Source organism: Oenanthe melanoleuca, chromosome 27, assembly GCF_029582105.1.
Source record: "Oenanthe melanoleuca isolate GR-GAL-2019-014 chromosome 27, OMel1.0, whole genome shotgun sequence".
In the NCBI taxonomy this organism is placed as follows: domain Eukaryota; kingdom Metazoa; phylum Chordata; class Aves; order Passeriformes; family Muscicapidae; genus Oenanthe; species Oenanthe melanoleuca.
The window spans coordinates 2,661,383-2,681,424 of record NC_079360.1 but is presented as its reverse complement, the minus strand read 5'-3'; the positions used below and the strand labels follow the sequence as shown (position 1 = coordinate 2,681,424).

Here is a 20,042-nt window from a genome sequence, read left to right as displayed (position 1 = left end):
CCAGCACCTTCAGGTGCTTACAAGAACAGGAGGAGAGCAAGGCTACAAGGTGAGGTCAAGGGCTGGAATGAGCAAACAGGATGCAGGGACAAAGACACCACAGGATAAGGGAGTCCTCAGACCCCTGAGACCTGGAAAACTGCTACCAAAATCTGGAAAATGACCAATGGATTAAAAAGAGAGCATGTGCAAGGAGGCAAAGTGAAATATTCTGAGAGGAAGACCATTTACTTCATCCCAAAGACCCTCAGAGGACCACCAGAGCAAGCTAAAAGGAACAATGGGCAGTGCAAAGAGGAGTGAAACTAGTTTCCATGTGAAGTGGGGAGGCAATGGATATGTATTAGGCAAATTGTGTATTGCTAGTTTTTAGAGAATAAAAGGAGAGGTGCAGGTTGCCAAAGGTGTGCATGTTGGTGGAGGAGCTGTCCCCTGTGCCCCCAGTGCTAAATAAATACACACCTACTCTTAGAACTTATTTTGTGAGTTACAGATTGTTTTTCTGTGCTTCATGTGTGCCAGACAGAACTGTGACCTGGCTTGTGACAGCTCTGGGCAGGCCTGTGCTCACTGGGCTCTGGGATTTGGGGAAGGAGTTCACTGATCCTTCACCCAAGGGAGGCTTTGCCAGCCAATGAACCCCTGTTGATCAGAGCACAGGGGTGTCCCAGTGCCTGGCACTGGGAGAGGAGCCAGGTGGGTTCCTGTGCCCAGCAGGGTTCTGTGGTTCTGTGGTCTCCAGGAGACACATCGCTGCGTGTCCCCATGTCACTGAGGGGCAGAGGTGTGGCACCTCTCGAGTGCCTGTGATCTCACTGCCCAGTGCTCAGTGTCCTGAGAACAGGCCAACCAACCAGCTGCTCTCCAGGACAGCTCAGCTTCGCCCTTTGCTACCCACCTCTCTGCCTTTCAAACAGATTCCTTGTTTTCTGTCCCCTTCAACTTTCATCCCCTCCCAGGTAATTATGGTTTGACTCTTGAGATAGAGCACAGAGGAAGGAGATAAATGTCTGGGCTGGTTTATACCTTCCTAGCTGAAGGCTGAGCTGTTACACCTCTGTAGGCTGTCCTGATACAGGCTGGGCTGGAGCTCTTATTTGCTGATTCTCTTTTCTTTACTATAGCCTAGGATAGGTAAGTAGGGGGTGACTGCAGTCTGAGGGGCCGGGCTCAGCCCAGAGTGGCAAAAGCCCAGCTTGGCTGCTGCAGGAGGGAGTGAGACAGAAAAAGGAGAGCAGCAAAGGCAGTAGTTAAGTTAGCGGCTGAATGCTGGTCAGTCCTGCAGAGGAGGGGGAAGCCAGAGAGCTCTGCTGTTGATGCTGTGACAGCAGCAGCAGGGACTCTTCAGAGAAGGTGAGGAGCACTGGAGGCCTTCAGAAGGACCTTAGAACCTCCTGGGGCTCTGTCACCCATCACAAAGGTGTGAATCTGCAGTTCAGCTGCTGCTACAAGCACCACTGAAACTCTTGATGGCAAAGCCTCTTCTTTCTCTAGGTTGTATTTATTTGCAATTTTTATTCTTTTGGTGATCTGCAGTAATTTCTTTGCAATCAGGTGAGGGGATTGATACTGGTCTCTTTCTGGAGTGTCATCCAGAGCTTTGCACTCTGTTCCTGAGAGAGACAATGGCCACAACAGAGAAGGATTCCTGTGAGTAACAGCCTCACTGGCAGGTTTGGACTTTGTGACTCCCCACACACAACTGACATGACTGGTGGTCAGATCCCAGAATGATGTGCTCACAACCTAGAGTGAGCTCTGGGATGTTTGCTGAGAGCAGCCAGCCTGACCCAAGTGTTTATGACTAGTCACAGGAAAACACCTTTTGTCTCTCCTTTGTCACTATGTAGAAGACTTTGAAACATCAATGCTCATAGAGAGGTCTGACATCCCTGAGTTACCTTTTGTGTTCAGTACTTGCTTGTTTTCAATAAGTTCCAGTCAGTTACAATCAGGGAAAGCTTGACCTGATAATCCAGTCTAGAGCTCTGGTGAGAAAGGAAGGTATCCTGAGGCCCAGAAATCAGAGCAGGGCTTTGTTGGACTCTGCAAAGTAAGCAGGGGAACAGACTTTTCCAAACCAGTAAAATTCAATGGCAGTGCAAGGCTTCCCCTGATACTGAGCTGAAGGTTCAAGCTGGTTGTCGTGACTGCTTGTGTAGAAAACTGCAAATTTAAATATGCTTTGGTTCCTTGTCTCATCTCTTTCCAAATGGAATTTCTCTGCAGTCATTGCCGAGGGAATGGCTCCTCCAAAAAGGATCCTCTTCCCACCAGAGAAGATCTGCATGGTGTGGCAGCAGAGACAGAGTGCTGGAGCAGGGCTCTTCAATGTGGGCAACACCTGCTTCCTCAACGCTGTCCTGCAGTGCCTGACCTACACCCCCCCACTGGCCAACTACCTGCTGTCCAGAGAGCACAGCCAGGCCTGTGAGTGCTTTTGGGAACATCCTGAAAATCTCTTAATCCAGTCCCAGAGATTCCCAGATCCTGAAATTTGATTTAGGAGAACAGCAGCCCATTATCACCCTTATGAGTTCATGTTCTTTAAACTCACAAGCCTAGAAGGCACTTGTCCTACCCAGCTGTCATTCCCTCCATGAAAGCACCTCTTTCTAGCTCCAAGTCTTTATTCCTTTATTCCTTTATTCCTTTATTCCTTTATTCCTTTATTCCTTTATTCCTTTATTCCTTTATTCCTTTATTCCTTTATTCCTTTATTCCTTTATTGCTTTATTCCTTTATTCCTTTATTCCAAGTCAAACCCTCTTGGCTAATTGCAGAGAAAACTGTGGGTTTAGCATCCCTCTAAGAACATTTTCTGCACACTAAAATGCCCTGGGATCACTGGGACGTTGGGACGAGTGGAGTATTGCACTGGAGTGGAAGAGGAGGAGTTTCCCACTGCTGTGGATGTTTTGCTAAGCTAAGGACCTTTCTGTGCCCCTCTTCAGGTCACCAGCAGGGTTTCTGCATGATGTGCACCATGGAAGCACACGTTAACAAGGTCCTGCGTTCCTCTGTCAGTGCCATCCTGCCTTTGGCTGTCCTCAAGGTTTTCAGACGTAAGTCATGCCAGGTGCTTGGACAGCTTTTCTTCCCTTCCTGTATGAGAGAACTACAAACTTCTTTCTTAGGCATAGGAGAACACTTTCGGCTTGGCAGGGAGGAAGATGCCCACGACTTCTTGTCCTGTACTGTCAATGCCATGCAGAGAGCTTGTCTGAGTGCAAGCAGCGAGTAAGCACAAGCAAATCACCCTCCAAAGTTCGGAGCCCTTGGGCTGCTTGGTGTGCTCCCATCAAGGGAAAGCTAGACCCTGGCCTTTCAGGCCAAGCAAAACTCTTGGAGGACATAATGCTCTGTTTTACCACTTGTTTCCAGCTTGGACCTCTCATCCCAATCCACCACCATTGTCTCTCAAATATTTGGAGGCTTTCTGAGATCCAGAGGTACGTTTCCACAACTGTTACTCTCTTTGACATTTCCTGTGCCCTTCTGACAGTTGGTGCTGGGACTGGTGGGACAGGTACAGTGTGTAAAAGGACAATGTCAGTCAGCTTCCCATTGCTCAGCATGTGGATTTTTCCTTCCAGTCACCTGCTTCAGCTGCAAAGCCATTTCTGACTCCTACGAGGCCTTCCTGGATATCCCTTTGGATATCAAAGTAAGAAGCTTTGCAGCTGTGCTTCAAGACATCCCAAGGCCCCTGCAGCGTTCCAGAGTCAACACCTTTGTGTTAAAAATGTGTACTGTGAGCACAGGAGATCTTGGTGGTGGGTGGGAAGGGGAATGGATGGTGTCATTCTGCAGGGGCTGTGGCACTGGTCTCTCTGTAGGTGCTGTTTTTAAGCTGGACAAGCAGCATTTTCCTCTCTGCACCCTTGATCTATCCTCATCCTTGTTCCCTTTGTCCTCCCCCAGTGTCTGTCTGGCTCCCAGGCTGGTGGGTTGGGTTGTTTGCACCACTGATGGCCCTGCACACTGTCATGAGTTGAAGTGAGTGGTGCTACAGGGAGGGAGCTCTTGATGGCTCCAGGAGCCTCTGGCACACAGGGGAATGTTCAGCATCACACTCTGTTTCTGCCTCCTTCTGCACAGGTTCATGGTGGGTCTGTTCAGCATCAGCTACAGGGGTTTTCTTGCAGCTCCTGGGAGTTGTTTGGCTGAGGGCATTTCCTGCAGCTCAGTGTGCTCATTTCTCACTCCTCCAGGCAGCCTCGTCCCTCACGGCAGCTCTGGAGGACTTTGTGAGACCCGAGCACCTGGATGGTGAAAACTGCTATAAATGCGACACGTAAGATGGTTCCTCTTGAGAGGAGATCCTGTGTGAGGGGCTGCATGTCACTGAGCAGAAGTCATCTTCTCGTGGAGATTTCCTGCACACAGAGGAGATGCAGCTTTCTTAAATATGGCAGTGAATAGCCTTAGAATAGCAAAAGCTGTGTGAGACAGGAGAGGTTGCCTGGCCACCCTGGGGGAGGATTGGGTGCATTTCAGCACTGGTTCTGTGCTTGGTTTCAAGGTGTAAGAAGAGCACTGCTGCCTCCAAGAGATTCACAATCCATCGTGCACCCAAGGTTCTCACGGTGTGCCTGAAAAGGTTTGACTGTTTCACCGGTGGGAAGATCCGCAAGGTTTGTGCACAGCTGGTGTGCAGCTTTCTCTTCCTGGAGCAGATTTGCTAAAGCTTGTCACAAGCCACTTGTGTTGGGTTAGTCGTGTTCCCTTGTGGGGAGAGAAGAATTCCCTTGGGAAGACAGGCAAGCGCTCTTCTCCAACAGAGCTGCTTTGGCCAAGAACAGTTTCCTGCCACCCAAACCATTACATGTTGCTGTATGAAAAACCAGCTGATCCTGACGCCCAAGGATGTATTTCCACCTCTAAGGCCCCTGGAGGTGGCAGGCTGTTCTGTGCCACAGGTCAGGGTCACTTCTGAGCCGTGCTGGTGTGTCTGCAGGTTGTGCAGTACCCCGAGTACCTGGATCTTCGCCCGTACATGTCCCAGGCAGAGGGAGAGCCCCTCCATTACTCCTTGTATGCTGTCCTGGTGCACAGTGGGGTCACCTGCCAAGGAGGACACTATTTCTGCTACACAAAGGTAGTCAGCAACTCCCTTCCTTCCCAACGGGGAAAATGTGTGTGGGGAAGGGAAACTTTCCTGTCAGTGTTACTGACAGACAGGGTTTTGGGGCAGCAGGTCTCCTTAGGGGCTGGACTGGATTTGTTTTGGCATACTCTTTGTTAGGTAGTTTTTTTGGAGAGAAGCAGAGATCCTTGCCTCTTTTCCACAGGCCAGCAACGGGCTGTGGTACAAGATGGATGATGAGTCTGTGGAGCTCCGTTGCCTTGCCACAGCTCTCAAGCAGCAAGCCTACCTGCTGTTCTATGCCAGGTAATAACCAGCATTCAGATGTGCTCAGAAGATGTTTCCTGTTCCCTGTTAATTGTTTTGCTTTTCCAGAGTGTTTTTCCCACTAAATGCAGTTACAAGCTGCTTCATTCAGTGCTGTGGAACCTGTCTGTCCCCATGTCTGTCCTTCAGGCTGCTGCCCTGATGTAGCAGCTCCTTGTCTGCTCTCTGATGCTGGACTTTTGTAGAGAAGAGCGAGAGAACTTAAGGGGAAAGATGGGGAGGGACACTTTATCAGGGAGGGTTGGACAGGATAGAGGGTATCAGTTTCCAGCTGACCCAGGGCAGGTTTCCATAGGATATTAGGAAGAAATGCTTCAGTGTGAGGGTGGTGAGACAATGGAACAGGCTGCCCAAAGAAGCTGTGGTTGCTCCATCCCTGGAAGTGTTTAAGGCCAGGTTGGACAGGGCTGGGAAACACCTGGTCTATTGTAAGGTATTTCTGCCCATGACAGGGGGTGGCACAAAATTACCTTTAAGATCCCCTGTAATCCAAACAAGTCTGTGAATTTATGAACTGGAGGCTGCAGAAGGTATAAAGATGAGGTTTTGCTGGGACAGGAGTAGACTGGGTGGGAGGACTCTTGCTGATGTTTCCATTAGTGGCCTTGGTTAAGTCTTCTCTCTGTGAGAGAAATCTCTGCATGAAAATGACTGAACCCCAGAGAAGGCTGCAACACCAGCCCTAAACTGAGACCACTCTATTTTTCTCCAGGTGCTCTGATCTGAAGACTGGAGAAAGGGCTTCTTCCTCGCTGGCACCACCATATGCCCCTTCCTTCCTTCCTCAGGGGGCAGCCAGCAGCAAGCAGGTGGCTTCTGTTGGCCCACAGGGTTTGCCTGGCAGCACAGAGGTAACTCTGGGGAGGAGGGTCAGGGCACCAGAGGAGCAGTAGATCTCTTTCTAGGACCTCAGCATTTCTCCTTTTCCCCTCCCACCCTGCAGCACCCTTCACAGCCACAGTGCTGCTTCCTCTCCCAGCATCCCAGCTGGGCTGTCACGATCTGCTCAGCACAAGTAGGGACCATAATGGTTCATTTAACCTCAGGGTGCAAAAGATAAACAGCAAGGGACTAAGTTTTATTCAACAGCAACAAAAATGCACTTTATTGAGTACCAACAACTCAGTTTTTGTGATAGAGGGGAGAGATATAAAGGCAACAATGTAAAGAGGGAGAGAGAAAAAGGGGAATGGGGAATAGCTAGCAACAGATGGGATGTGTCCTCATGATCAAGCAATGGATACAAATATCCTTATGCTCAGATAATAGATGTGTGTTCTGAGGAGACATCTCAAAGTCTCTCCAGGAAAGTCACCTTCTGTAGTCCTTTTCCAAAGCAAGGGAGGAGATTAACGGACTATTGTGTGCAGAGAGCATTGCTCTGAGAAGCAGGTGCAGGAACAGGGGGCTGTTATCCATGGACCTGCTCGAAGGCACCATGACAGTACAGCAGCCACCTGCAGAAGAGTCCCTTGGCAAGCATCCCCCTCAGGCAGGCCAGATCTCCTGTCCAGAGCGAGTGGTGGGTCCCAGGGTCTCAGTCCCTGAGCTTGGACGGTTGTGAGGCAGATCAGGGAAACTTCAGACCGACCCTTCCACTGGGTCCATCCCATTTGTGCCCCTTTGGCCCTTTGGCCTTGGCAGCCTCCAGAAGAGCCTTTGGGAGGCCCTGAAATGTGCCCTCCCGGATCTCTGGGGGTTCCCCAGTGACTGTGGCCCTTTCAGGAGAGAAGGGCAGGAACTCTCCATCGCTCTCTTTCCAGGACATGGCGCTGGGCATGGAAGGCCCTGGCAGGGAGCGGGCCCGGAGCAGATCCCGGCTGCGGGGCAGGGAAGGCCGCAGCCGCTTTGGGGACACCACGGGCAGTGAGCACTCTGCAGGGAGGACAAGGAGCCCTCCAAGCTGTGCCCCCGCTCCCAGGGATGCTGCAGCTCCCAGACCTTGCAAGAGGAGCTTGCAGTGTGCTGCTGGCCCCGGGGCTGCTCAGGAGCAGGCCCTGCTGGGGCAGAGGGACACGAGCGCGTCCCTGCGCAGCCTCCACAGCCGCTGTGTGCAGCACACTGACTGCGAGCCCTCAGTGAGGAAGAGGAGGAGGCTGGCAAATTCCCAGAGCTGAGCAAACCCTGCCCATAGTGCAGTGCCAGGGCCCTCCAGCCCCTGCTTGAAGCAGGCTCCCATGCTCAGGCTGCTCGGGAGCAAAGGCAAGCGAGGTGCAGGGAGCAGAGGAGATCCCCACGGTGGGGCTGGGGCCTCCAGGGCCGGTCTGTGCAGCACACAGCCCAGCGGCCTTCAGCGAGGAAGAGGAGGGTTCCCAGCCCCAGAGATGCGTGTCTGACAGGCACTGGGGCCACTCTGGGAGTGCTGCAGTCGGGTTATGGCCCTGGCTGGAGCAGAATGGAAGATCAGCACTGCGCTTTCTACCAAAGGTGTCCCTGTGCTCTCCACGCCTCCTCAAGGATAAGGGAATAATTTGTTTATATGGGTAGTGTAGACTGATAGGCTTCAATTAGAATTATTCCACAGTTTAGATAGTTGTTGTTAATAATAAAGGTCAGTAGTTGGAAGCAGTATTGCAGCAATTTTTCTAATAAACCGGGAAATATTAAAGTTAAGTAGGGATTGATACTACTTACCCTTTCCCATGGCCCTTTTTCTCAGTCTCAGGGTAAAACCTTGCTGGGTGGCCTCACTCAAGGGAGGGATCTGCAGCCACTCAAGCTCTGAGAAGGGGAGGTTAGAAGTCTGTCCTGTTGAAGAGTGGGGCTTTTGCAGTGTGTAGTGATGGACTGTCAGCCTCCCAGAGCTCAGGGAGCTGTGCCAGCTGGGGCAGGATGCTCTGCCTGAGCAGGGATGCAGCAGCTCCAGCTGGGTCCTGTCTGCACCTTGCAGGAATGACTGGAGCAAGGAAGGCCTCCTGTTTTTAGTGTTCAAGAATGCCGAGACCAGCTGGACCAAACTATTACACCCCCACTGTCACTGAAAACATCCGGATACATTAAGCTCTCTAATGGTACATTTAGTATCAGAGTAATTTATTACGCTTAGTATCACATTACTTTCTTACAATGCCCTTCTGGGCAGCTTATCCCAGTTTTTATACCAGGCATGATGCTCTGTGGTGTGGATGTCCCTCTGGGCAGTTCAGGTCACCTGTCCCAGCTGTGCTCTCTGCCAGTTTCTTTTGTGAGCCTCTTTACTGGCAGAGCATAAGATGAGGAAACAAAAAGTCCTTGGCTCAGGAGAAACTTGCCTTCTCAAAACCCCAAAATTCAGTGTACTATCGATATCATTCTCATTCAGAATCCAGAACACATCACTATAACATCTAGTGAAATTCAGAAATTATCTCTACCCTAGCTGGATTCAGGACAATGGGATTACAGTACAATTTCTGAATTATCTTTGTTAGTTCCCTCTTTACCTCAGGGTTCTGCGCAATGGCCTTGTGGTTCAGAAATTGTGCTTTCCTTGTGTTCAGCTTTGGGTCTGAGACCATTGAAGCATAGGGTTAATTACAGATATTTTAGCAAAACTTAAAGCTTCAGGGATTTTCCCAAGCTGTGTTCCCACTCTAGCAGCTCATGTCAAGCCTTGCTAAATGTTGGCTCCAGTGGCATATGACAGAGTGGAAAATTACACTACTGATGATTAATTAAAACAAGTAATTAGAAAAGGTATCAGTAAAGTTATTGTTGCCTATGGGTTAGGCAAGTGCGACCTGGCTCAGAGTGAGACCACGACGAACTCTCACTATCGTCGGACAAACACACGTCACACCAATATGATGAACGGTGAAGTGCGTTTATTTCCCGTGAGCACCCGCTTATATATCCACGGTGTGCCCACGTCACTATCTTAGGGGTTGGCAACTTGGAACGTCATGGAGAAGGAGGGACCCTAACTCCTCGTAACAGCGCGAGATCTTCCGAACGGCTGTTCTGGCTAACCACATCTCCCCCCTCTCCATGAACAATTAAATTTTGAACATAACTTTTGAAACTGGGTAAACAACTGGTTAATAACATGCAGATAAACTTGTTAGTAAACAAACTGACTTGACAACTGTCTAAGTTAACTGTCTTTGCTGTAAAAGCATGATGTCAATGGTACCTAAGCGAGCTTTAACAAACTGTGTAATTCTATTAAGCAAACAAGGTCCGAACAGGAGTGCGAACATTATAACAACAACGGGTCCCAACAAGGTAGAAATTATAGGGGCAATCCATGGGTGCTGGGTAAAAAGGGAACTGAACCAGTTTTGTTGTTGGAGCTCGTAACTACGACGCTCCAGTCTGTTTTTAAGTTCTGCCATGGATCTGCGAATTAGTCCTGAGTGATTTACATACGTGCAGCACATAGTCCTCCTTGCTGCATTAGCAAGAGTTCCAGGCCTCGTCTGTTTTGGAGGACCATCTCCGACAAGGAGAACAGAGATTCCTCCAGCTTTAGGATGGTTTTGTGAATTTCCAGGAGGTCCTCGTCTATGGCTCGTTGTAGTTGTTGTAGGCCTTGTTTCTGCGTGGCCAAAGACGTAATACCTGTGGCTGCTCCTGTTCCTCCGAGGGTCAGCAGCACAGCTAGGCTGACTGCGGTGGCTAGTTCTCGTTTCACTCGGAGTGGCTCTGTCTCGAAATGCAGCATTACTTCATCATCTGTGTGGTACAAGATCCTGGGGATGACAATAACTTGAACACACAGGTCATTAAATTCATCAAAATGTCTTATAGATACACAAGGGGTAAGTCCGGTAGTGTGACATGCCCAGATGTGGCCTGTTGCTGGAATGGCCCATTTTTCACACCGGTTTAAACGGATAGACGAGCCACACAGCTCTGTTTTGGGTTTTGATGCTTGTATTTCCTATACAAGTTCCGTGGCCTGAAATGATTCCCAGGGTGATTCCTCTGCTAGGAGCATCCCACTTGCACTGCTTGGGACTTGCGCTTTGGGAGTACTGGAAGGTTTTGTTTGAGCCAATTCCTTCATAGAAAGGTGGTCGGGAATCATAACAGAGCCAACAGGACTTTGTAAGGTTGGGTCGTGAGGTGTTAAGGGATAAAAATGCGGCGTGTAGCATCCGGGTGTAAAGGGTTTGTGAAGGAACTTCAGGTGTGGGCAAGGCTTTTACAGGTAGTGTAGCGGCCGCAAGCGGTTTGTTTGCCATCAGAAAGGTGGGCATAGGTGGTTTGTCTTTTTGAGAGATTGCCAATTCATTAGGCCCTATTGCAATGTGGCGTTTGTGTGATGGGGACCTAATGATCTGAATGACAGTTCCTCTATCCGGGTTGCGTATTATGGATGAATCTTCACGCCGGTACACTGACCACAATCTTCCCACCGCCCAAGATGGATCATGTGTTTTTAGGACTGTGATAGTAAGGTGTGTGCAATTCCCGGGGTGTCTACCTTGGTAGGTACTCTGGGAGATGCAGTTACTGGGCCAACCTGTTACCTTTAGGAACTCGTCTTGTTTGGGAGGCTTCCACCGATTACCAGTTACTATGGTCTCGCACCCCCAATAGCCACAGAACCAATAACTTGGGTGAATGCAGTATTCTTTTCCAGGGTTGTTGATTGGACACCAGTACGTTCCTACCGTGATGACTTGGGAGGTTTTTGCGGACCGATCGCTTGTGAAGATGTCTGACAGTCGGACGGTCCATGCTGGGGTGTTGGTCTCGGTTTGGCCTATTAGAGCGCCGGTGACGACATTCCGGAACGTCCAGATGTGGGGCTGGTAGGGGTGATAACCGGTGCTGAGGTGGATCAGTGCTACCAGAACGCAGAGGCACGGGAATGGAGTCGACAGCTTGGCTGGTGATCTGCAACAGGCGACCTGCGGAAAGACACTCAAGATGTTGGTTAGTTTTTGTTGGGTAAGACTGGCTTTATAGATTTTAAAGGACACCACTTGATGTCATTATCTTTCCTTACTGCCGCGTACCCTCTGCCCGTTACAACCAGCTTCCACCCTGTTTCCCACTCCCCTAACTCATTTTTTATACTGACTGGGGGGCCCTCTTGAACGGATTCTACTGCCCAATGTTTTTGGGAAGGAGCCTGGCCTTGATCTCCTCGAGGGAATTGGTTTAGGGCTAGCATAGCTGTTGCAAGCAGTCGTGGCTGTTCCGACGAAGGGATGGCTCCTACAAATCCTTCAGCTCTTGCTAGAGTCTCTATTTTTGACTTCAAGGTTTGATTGGCTCTTTCCACAATGGCCTGTCCTGTGCTGTTGTATGGTATACCCTGCTTTAGGGCAATGCCCCATTTGGAGGCAAACTCTTGCGCTGCTTTGGAGATGAAGTGAGTTCCATTGTCCGTTTTGATTTGCTTAGGGATACCAAGCCAGGCCATAACAGATAAACAGTGCTGAACTGCAGCTTTGGAATTTGCTTTTGCATGCTGGGTCCCAACAATGACACCGCTGAAAGTGTCCACTGTCACGGCGAGCCACGCTCTGGGTTTTAGCAATTGACACAGCGTAAAGTCCGTTTGCCAGATTTCCGAGGCTTTTAAGCCTCTGGGGTTAACTCCACTGGACCATAGCGGGGATTTTTGGCAGTAGGGACATGTGGCCACGATGTGCTTGGCGTCGGACATAGAGATGTCGCATTGTTTGGCAAGTGCTTTGGCCCCTATATGGAGTGACTCATGTAGTTGTCGTGCGCTTTGCAATGTCCACAAGTTTTTGGCTGCTGCATCGGCTTTGTTGTTTCCTAGCTGGAAATATCCTTTTATGGGACTGTGGCTGTTGACGTGAATGACGGTTATAGTACCTTTCCTTGAGTACAGTGCTTCCTCGATCATCAGGGCCGCTGGTGAGATGGAAACGCCAGGGTGAGACATCGCTTGGCACAGCTTCGCTGCGAACATGGAGTCGGTGACAATGTTGAGATGGTCAAGTGGAAACAGACCGCAAGCGAGCACTATCGCAGATGCTTCTAATAGTTGGACTGACAGGGACTGATCTTTCATCTTCACGCACTGCCATTTACCTTGGTCTTGCCACACGACTGCAGCTGTTGATGTTGTCGAAGACGCATCTATGAACACCGTTGGTCCGGGTGAGGGTCGGTCTAGGACTTTTGGCGGAAGGTCGATGTTTACTGCAGCAAGCAACTGAGTCCACGGAGGCTTGGCGGCATAGCAAAGTTCTCCTCCGAATCCGAACAGGGCTAACGCAAGGTGTTCCGAAAGTGCCACTGATGCGGAAGGGATTTGCTTCCGGAAGGGAAGATATATCTTTGCAGGTTCGGAGCCTAGGTGATTTAAAGCAAGCTTCCTGCCTTTCATGATTACATTGCCAAGACACTCGACGCCTGGAGAGAAGGCTTGTTGGGATCTTCCGAGGACCACCCATTGAACTGGCTTGGCTGACTCAGGAGGCCCTTAGGCTAACGCACCAACTCCTCCCTCTTTTCTAAAATGTACGTACAAGTCCAGAGGCAGGTTGGGGTTCCATCTGGCGAGAACTGCTGCTGCTAATTGTTGTTCTATGAAGTCAAGCGAGTGGGCGGCTTCACTGGAGATGGTTTTGGACTCCCACGGATGCTTTCCTTTCAGGAGGTCATACAAGGGAGACATGACCTCTGGAGGGATGAGGGTGGTGTTTCGCAGCCACTGCAGGGATCCTACCAACCGCTGGACATCGTGGAGCGTTTGGACATCGCGCCGGATTTTTATTGCAGGAGGCGATACATATGAGCTGTTGATCTTGACGCCCAAAAAGGTGACTGAGGGACCTTTCTTTATCTTTGCTTCCGCTATTTCGAAGCCGTTGCTCTTCAAGGCGCTTGAGACTTCCGCTGTGATGGCGTCTACCTGGTTGGATGTGGAGGCGGCAATGAGGATATCGTCCATGTATTGGATGATCGTTGCTCCAGGGTTCTTGGCTCGGACTGGAGCCAGGGCTTTGCTAACGACGATCTGACAGATGGTAGGAGAGTTGATCATGCCCTGTGGTAGAACCTTCCATTGGAAGCGGAGGCTGGGTTGATGACCGTTGGGAAAGGTGATGGAGAAAGCAAATCGCTCTTTGTCCTGGTCATGTAGCGGAATTGAAAAGAAGCAGTCCTAAATATCAACTACTGCACAAGGTTGATTTATAGGTATGAACAAGTTGCTGGGGAGCTTAGTCTGGACTGGTCCCATTGGTTGAATTTTCTTGTTGACAGCTCGGAGGTCGTGTAGAAGACAAAAGCCTTCGCCGCTGCGTTTAGGAATGACAAATACCGGGGTGTTCCAAGGCGAAACTGAGGGCTCGATGTGACCTTTTTGCAGCTCACGCTCGACGAGGTGAAGAAGAGCGGATCTTCGAGGCTCTGGAATGGGCCACTGCTCGACGTACACCGGGTCTGACGACTTCCATGTTAACTTAATTGGAAACGACGGGTACGCCGGAGTGGCCCTGAGGGTAAATTTGTCACCCTCATACCTAATAACGCTTGAGCGTCTCGCCCTAGAAGCGGTGGAGTGTTAGTGAGGACGTACACGTGCACACTGACTGGCTTTTCGGCCCCATCCGCGGAGTGTACAATGATTGATACCGGGTCTACACTTTTTTGGGCACGTTGCACTCCCCCCACTCCGACCACTGCTGCGGCGTCCTGCAGCTGCCAACTTGGGGGCCAATGGGTGCTTGGAATGACTGTTACGTCTGACCCTGTGTCAACTGTAAAAAGAAGAGTGACAGAGCAGACATCTGGTTGGGTTGCCAGCCGGCAAATTCCCCAAACTTGCGGAGGGCTGAGTAAGTCGCAGTTTATTGCCAGGGCCACCCGGGGGATGTCGCCGCGTTGGAGGTCACCTGTGGTGTGGGTTGCGCTTGCGTGGTTTGCGGTGCCGAATGTGTAGCTGGTGCAGGTGGAGGCAGCGTGTAGGTTGGGATGTTGGGTAGGGCCTGAGCTGCAAAATTGGTCAGCTCCCTGGGGGGTAGTGGTGTAGGAAGATGCTCCACCTCTGTAGGAGGAATATAACTGGGCCGCTGGATGTCCCAACGGGGAGAGGGTCGCATGCGGCCCGGTTGCCCCCTCCCCCGCCCGTTTCCCTGCTTCTTGTAGATGCAGCACCTAGCAACATGGCCTTTTTTTCCCGCAAACCCAACAAGGTCCTTTGGCCTTTGATGAGGGATAGTTTGTGGATTGTGGGCGGCTATGGGTGTTACGACTTTGGACGGCCATTACTTCCGCTACTGCAGCACCGACCGCTGCTGGTAGCGGGGCCATAGCGACGCCGACTGCAGCTTGGACCGGGGCCAGGTTTTCCTCTTTTACAACATGTTTAATAATTGTAGCGATGGTGGTGCCAGGCGGCAGAGATCGCAGCAGTTCTTTTGTAGCCTGATTACATTGCTGTCTAATGCAGCCTTCTAACACTGGCCCTTTTGCTTCCAATGGCAAGTCGGAGGCATCTATAGCAGCCTGGAGGCGGTCAACGAAAGTGGTGAAGCGTTCACTTTCAGCCTGCTTAATGGTAGCCCAGGGAGAGGGTTTGGCAACTACACGGCACGCAGTTCGAATGGCTTCTCTTGCGGCACGAGTGGTGGCAGCAATTTCAGAAGCCCTTAAACCTTGAGCCTGTGCCTGGGGACTGATCATGCCTGGGTCTCGGCCCATTAGACGCTGCAGGCTGGAGTTGCGCAATGGATGTTGGTCTCCGGTCACTTTGGCAAGGATTTTCTCCAAATTATCTTCCCATTCTTGTTTAAACACAATCATGCCTGCCCCATCAAAAATCATGCGACAAGTTTGTTTAATGTCGAAAGGGAGCATGTCATCGTTGCCAAAGAGACCGTCGATCAAGGTGGAAACCATTGCTGAATTGATTCCCTTTTCGGCAGTCGCTTTTGCGATGGCCTGCACATCCTTGGGGTTCACCGGAGAGTATGTTGGCAAATTATTTTCAAGTCTCCGCACCGGGAAAATTCGCGCTGCTGTTTCGGGTAAATCAGCGAGCGCTGATTGGACTTTTTTCCAATCTGTCAGTGGCATGGATTTCGTGGAGCCCTTTTTGGTTGCATGCCATGGGGTTCGGTTCACAGATTGAGTGAAAGTTGCCTGCATAAAATTTGCATCCAAGTCGGAACCCGAGTCGGAATCCGAATCGGAGCTGGGCTTAGCACAGGAAAGGCATTGTTGTTTGTATATAGACTGCCTGTGCCACCTGTCCCGGCTAGGCCTCAGGCCTGCCTCGACCTCACTGTCCGATGGAGAGGAAGTGAAATGGTCGGGGGCTTCCGGCAGACTGTGCCTTTTTCTTGGACTCCGCCCCCTGGATTTTTGGTGGGTGGTGACCGCACCCGCCATGCTCCGCCCCTTTTCTAGAGTTTTCTTAGCCATAAAAGGAAAGCTTTCAAGGCCCTCTCTCTGATTGGCCTCTGGTCCCCCCTCCCAGTTAGAAGCCATACCCCCCTCCCCGTGGTCTGGGCTGCGCATGTCTGTGGCGGGAATCGGCCGTTGTCCCCGCCCCTCCCGCTACCCTTCGGCGCCATTTTGTGGGGCATAGGGTGGTGGTATTATTTTAATTTCATTAGCGCCATCATCGGGGAATGGGGATCTATCGCGCTGGGGAAGTGGGTCTGGGTTAGTACTCGGTGCGGGGGTCGGGGTTGGAGAGAGGGATCACGACGGCGAAAGGTTGTTAGTGTCCGACCGCGAATCCGCGATTACGAAACTGTCAGCCGCAGCGGTTTCAGTCGCGGCTCCCAAGCCCAGTTTCGGAACGGCTCTTAAACATTGCTGGGCTGCTTTCCAAGTTCCTTGCTCTTCTAGAGCTTTCTGCAGAGCAGTTTTAACTTTGCCCCAATTTTTAAGGCACTTGCTCGAGCTGGACGCAATAACGTCCTCGGCAAGAGCAGCCGTGCACCTGTCCCAACACTCTGAATGCAGAATGTCGACAGGGCGATCAATAACATTTAACATTAACAACCGCCTAATAGCAGTAGTAAAATCAGTTACTGCGCATAAACTTCTGAAATTACCTTCCCGAGACTCTCCATCCCGGTGGTACGGGAGCGTTCTCCCCACCGAAGTCAGTCCTGCTGCTCCGGTCGTCTCCTCCTCCCAGCGTGCTACCCGTCGCCCGCCGCTCAGACCCGTGTGCCGGGGAGCAGACCGGGTTTCGGCGCCACTGTGTTGCCTATGGGTTAGGCAAGTGCGACCTGGCTCAGAGTGAGACCACGACGAACTCTCACTATCGTCGGACAAACACACGTCACACCAATATGATGAACGGTGAAGTGCGTTTATTTCCCGTGAGCACCCGCTTATATATCCACGGTGTGCCCACGTCACTATCTTAGGGGTTGGCAACTTGGAACATCATGGAGAAGGAGGGACCCTAACTCCTCGTAACAGCGCGAGATCTTCCGAACGGCTGTTCTGGCTAACCACAAGTTATATAATTTCCATCAGCACGAGGACATGTAGATAGACACTCTGATGTGGGGGCAGCAGCAGCAGCAGCAGCAAGGATCTCCAGGCCTTCACATGGAAGTGAGAGTCACAAGTGTCACATGGAAGAGACCAAAGACTTGCCCACACCTTTTTCAGCAGCAAAGCGGACTTTGCTGAATAAACCTGACAAAACATAATCTAGAAATATATCAGGGGCAGCAAATCACGTTATACTACAGAAGGACAGTCCCACATTTGCATGACAAGAACTTCCAGCATACTTCACTAGGGGGTGTGAAGATCCCTCCCTTGAGCAGGGAAGCCCTTTTGTTGTATCCAGCCCTGAAAGTGCCCTGCTTGGCTTTCCCTGCCCCTGGATCCAAGCCCTTCCCTGTCCATTATTGTAACTGTGCCCCCTTGTTCCAGCACCTTCTCTGTCCATCATTGTAACCCCGCCCCTTGTTCCAGCCCCTTCCCTGTCAATCATTGTAACCCCGCCCCTTGTTCCAGCACCTTCCCTGTCCATCATTGTGACCCCGCCCCTTGTTCCAGTCCCTTCCCTGTCCATCATTGTAACCCCGCCATTGTTCCAGTCCCTTGCTTGTCAGTCCCACCCTGGGCCCATCCCCTCTTGCTTTGCCCCTTTGCAAATCCCCTGTTCCTCGACGCCCCATTGGGCCTTGTGCCCTTTTCTCCTGCCCCTGCTGCCCTCCTTGGTTTCAGCTCTGTCAGACCCTGCCCTCCGCTCCACTCCTGAGGATCCCTCACTGCTCCATTGTTTGTACAACAAACTGATCTGCCCCACTTTAATTCTGGGCACAGCAGTGCTCGGGGCTCTTTGCCCCTGAACCCTCCAACCTTAATAAACGTGTTGGAACCTCAGAAGCTGAGAGCCTCCTCTCCTCCTTTACCTGAGCCCAGAGGCCGAGCACAGTGTGGAGCAATTAGCTCCAAAGGTTCTGCCTCCAGGAAATCCTGCTCTGGGGCAGTTCCCCACACTGGTGCAGTGCCGGTGTGTCTCCAGTGAGCTAGCCCAGGCTCCGGAGAGCTGCACCACCTTGGCTTTTAGGTTTTCTGGTTATCAGAATCTCTGCTGCTTAGTGTGTAACTCTGAAACTTTGTATTAGGTGTTAGTAACTTCTCTTCACAAGGGTGTTAGACAAAGCAATTCCTTCCTAGCTGGAGAATCAAGAACAACTGGCACCCAAAAAGCAGAAACAACGACGAGGGAAAGGGGGCAAGCCAGGGTTCTGAGACTTGATAACCTGGGGCTGTGGTTGGATAATTGACCCCAAGATGAACCAAAAGTTATAAATTGTAAAACTCGTGAGCAGGACCCACCTTGGATTTGATTTGGGTGGAGCCCCAGCCGGGCTCTTGCACTGCCCAAGGTGGATCTTTTTAATAAATTCCTATTTTGTTCCTTTTGCTCTGTCTAGTCTCTGTTCCAGGTCAGCCTCTCCAGGCCACAGTGTCACAGCTAAAGTGGGTCATTGCCCGTGCAGGCCTTGGATCCTGACCTGAGGCTGGGGTGGGTATGCAGGGGAAAAGGACAATTATTGCCTAGCTGGAAGTGAGAGGGAAAATCTAATTCCTAAATGAACACAAGTGCAGATGGGGTGAATTGCTCCAGTGCTGTGGTGGTTCTGGCCCCTCCTGCCTGTGCCTCAGACTCTCCCCAGCAGGAGGGTGTTTGGTGGGCCCTGGTCTCCAAAATTCCATCCTTGCTGTCAGTGTGTGTCACTGCCTTGTGACAGAATTTGGTGAAACTTGGTGAAACTTGGTGGCCCAGACTGGGCAGGGGCCAAAGCAGCCAGTGCAAGTAGGGGTGATGCCTTTTGGGACTACCTAAAAACAGAGGCCAGACAAAATGAAGGGAATAAAAAGCAGTTGTGTTCACGGAAGTGCCTTCAGGTGCATTTCAGGCAGATCAAGCCCTCAGGGGCTACACCCAAAAATGGACAACATTGTGACAGGTTTTGATCCTTTTATAAGTTTGGTTCATTTGTGTATTGGGGGTTAGTCTTCCAAGCAGAGCTTCAGGTAATGAAGTCATGTACCCTCAATTTGCTTCCCACCCAACTCACTTTTGTTTCCATCTCTTGGGGCCTGAGACAGTGAGGTGTCCTTGATTCCCAGGCCTGGAGAGGAATTGTTGTGTCTGACAGAATGGGAAAGCAGCAGCTCACACTGTACATGGAGTTTGTACACTAAAGAATTGCAGGATTGCAAATACATGACAAATGTAAAAGCTGAATTTCTAAGGCATCAGGGATAACTAGCAGGCAGCTGCCTCTTTGGAGCACGAGAACACCAACTGCCTGCTGCATGGCCCAAAAGCTTGTTGGTCAAATGCAGCAGGAACAAAAGTGCCTCCAGGCATCCTGAGTGGGGACCTGGCTAAAACTATGTCTGATGAAACCCAGCCTAACCAAGCCTGGAGGAAGGAGTGAAGGTGAAGCTGCTGAAAAGCTGCCCAGGAGAGGCAGCAGCTGGGTGGGGGCCTGGCAGCCAAGGTTCACCCAGCACAGCCTCTGGGGGGTCCCTTTGGTGGTGCCAGTCCAGGGTGAGCCTGTGGGTGTACTTGGGACAGATAAAATTCAATGTAAATGACCCTGTGAGAGCTTGGGTGCTTTGCCACATGAGTCTCACAGGCACAGGACTGCACCTGGGAGGAGTGGAACAGAGATGCCCAGCAGCCTGTGTGAAACAGAGAAGCTGAGACTTAAGAATCAAGGATCAAGAGATGCTTTGGCTAAAAGGGGGATGACAAAACTGTATTGTTTGCTGTAATTTATGGTGCTTACAAGAACAGGAGGAGAGCAAGGCTACAAGGTGAGGTCAAGGGCTAGAATGAGCAAACAGGATGCAGGCACAAAGACACCACAGGATAAGGGAGTCCTCAGACCCCTGAGACCTGGAAAACTGCTACCAAAATCTGGAAAATGACCAATGGATTAAAAAGAGAGCATGTGCAAGGAGGCAAAGTGAAATGTTCTGAGAGGAAGACCATTTACTTCATCCCAACGACCCTCAGAGGACCAGCAGAGCAACCTAAAAGGAACAATGGGCAGTGCAAAGAGGAGTGAAACTAGTTTCCATGTGAAGTGGGGAGGCAATGGATATGTATTAGGCGAATTGTGTATTGCTAGTTTGTAGAGAATAAAAGAAGAGGTGCAGGTTGCCAAAGGTGTGCATGTTGGTGGAGGAGCTGTCCCCTGTGCCCCCCAGT

General features: G+C 50.9%; 1 protein-coding gene across 1 annotated transcript; it reads left to right on the top strand.

The window, feature by feature from the left end:
• The first annotated feature begins 828 nt into the window (after positions 1 to 828).
• On the top strand, positions 829 to 7,983 carry LOC130264156 (ubiquitin carboxyl-terminal hydrolase 42-like). Its single transcript, XM_056512171.1, has 13 exons — positions 829 to 959; positions 1,555 to 1,650; positions 2,230 to 2,430; positions 2,955 to 3,065; positions 3,138 to 3,240; positions 3,385 to 3,452; positions 3,597 to 3,667; positions 4,215 to 4,297; positions 4,526 to 4,637; positions 4,961 to 5,101; positions 5,295 to 5,395; positions 6,129 to 6,267; positions 7,180 to 7,983. Exons 2-13 carry the CDS (start codon positions 1,626 to 1,628, stop codon positions 7,531 to 7,533), a joined length of 1,509 nt encoding a protein of 502 aa, XP_056368146.1. The 5' UTR covers positions 829 to 959; positions 1,555 to 1,625; the 3' UTR covers positions 7,534 to 7,983.
• The last annotated feature ends 12,059 nt before the right edge of the window (positions 7,984 to 20,042 follow it).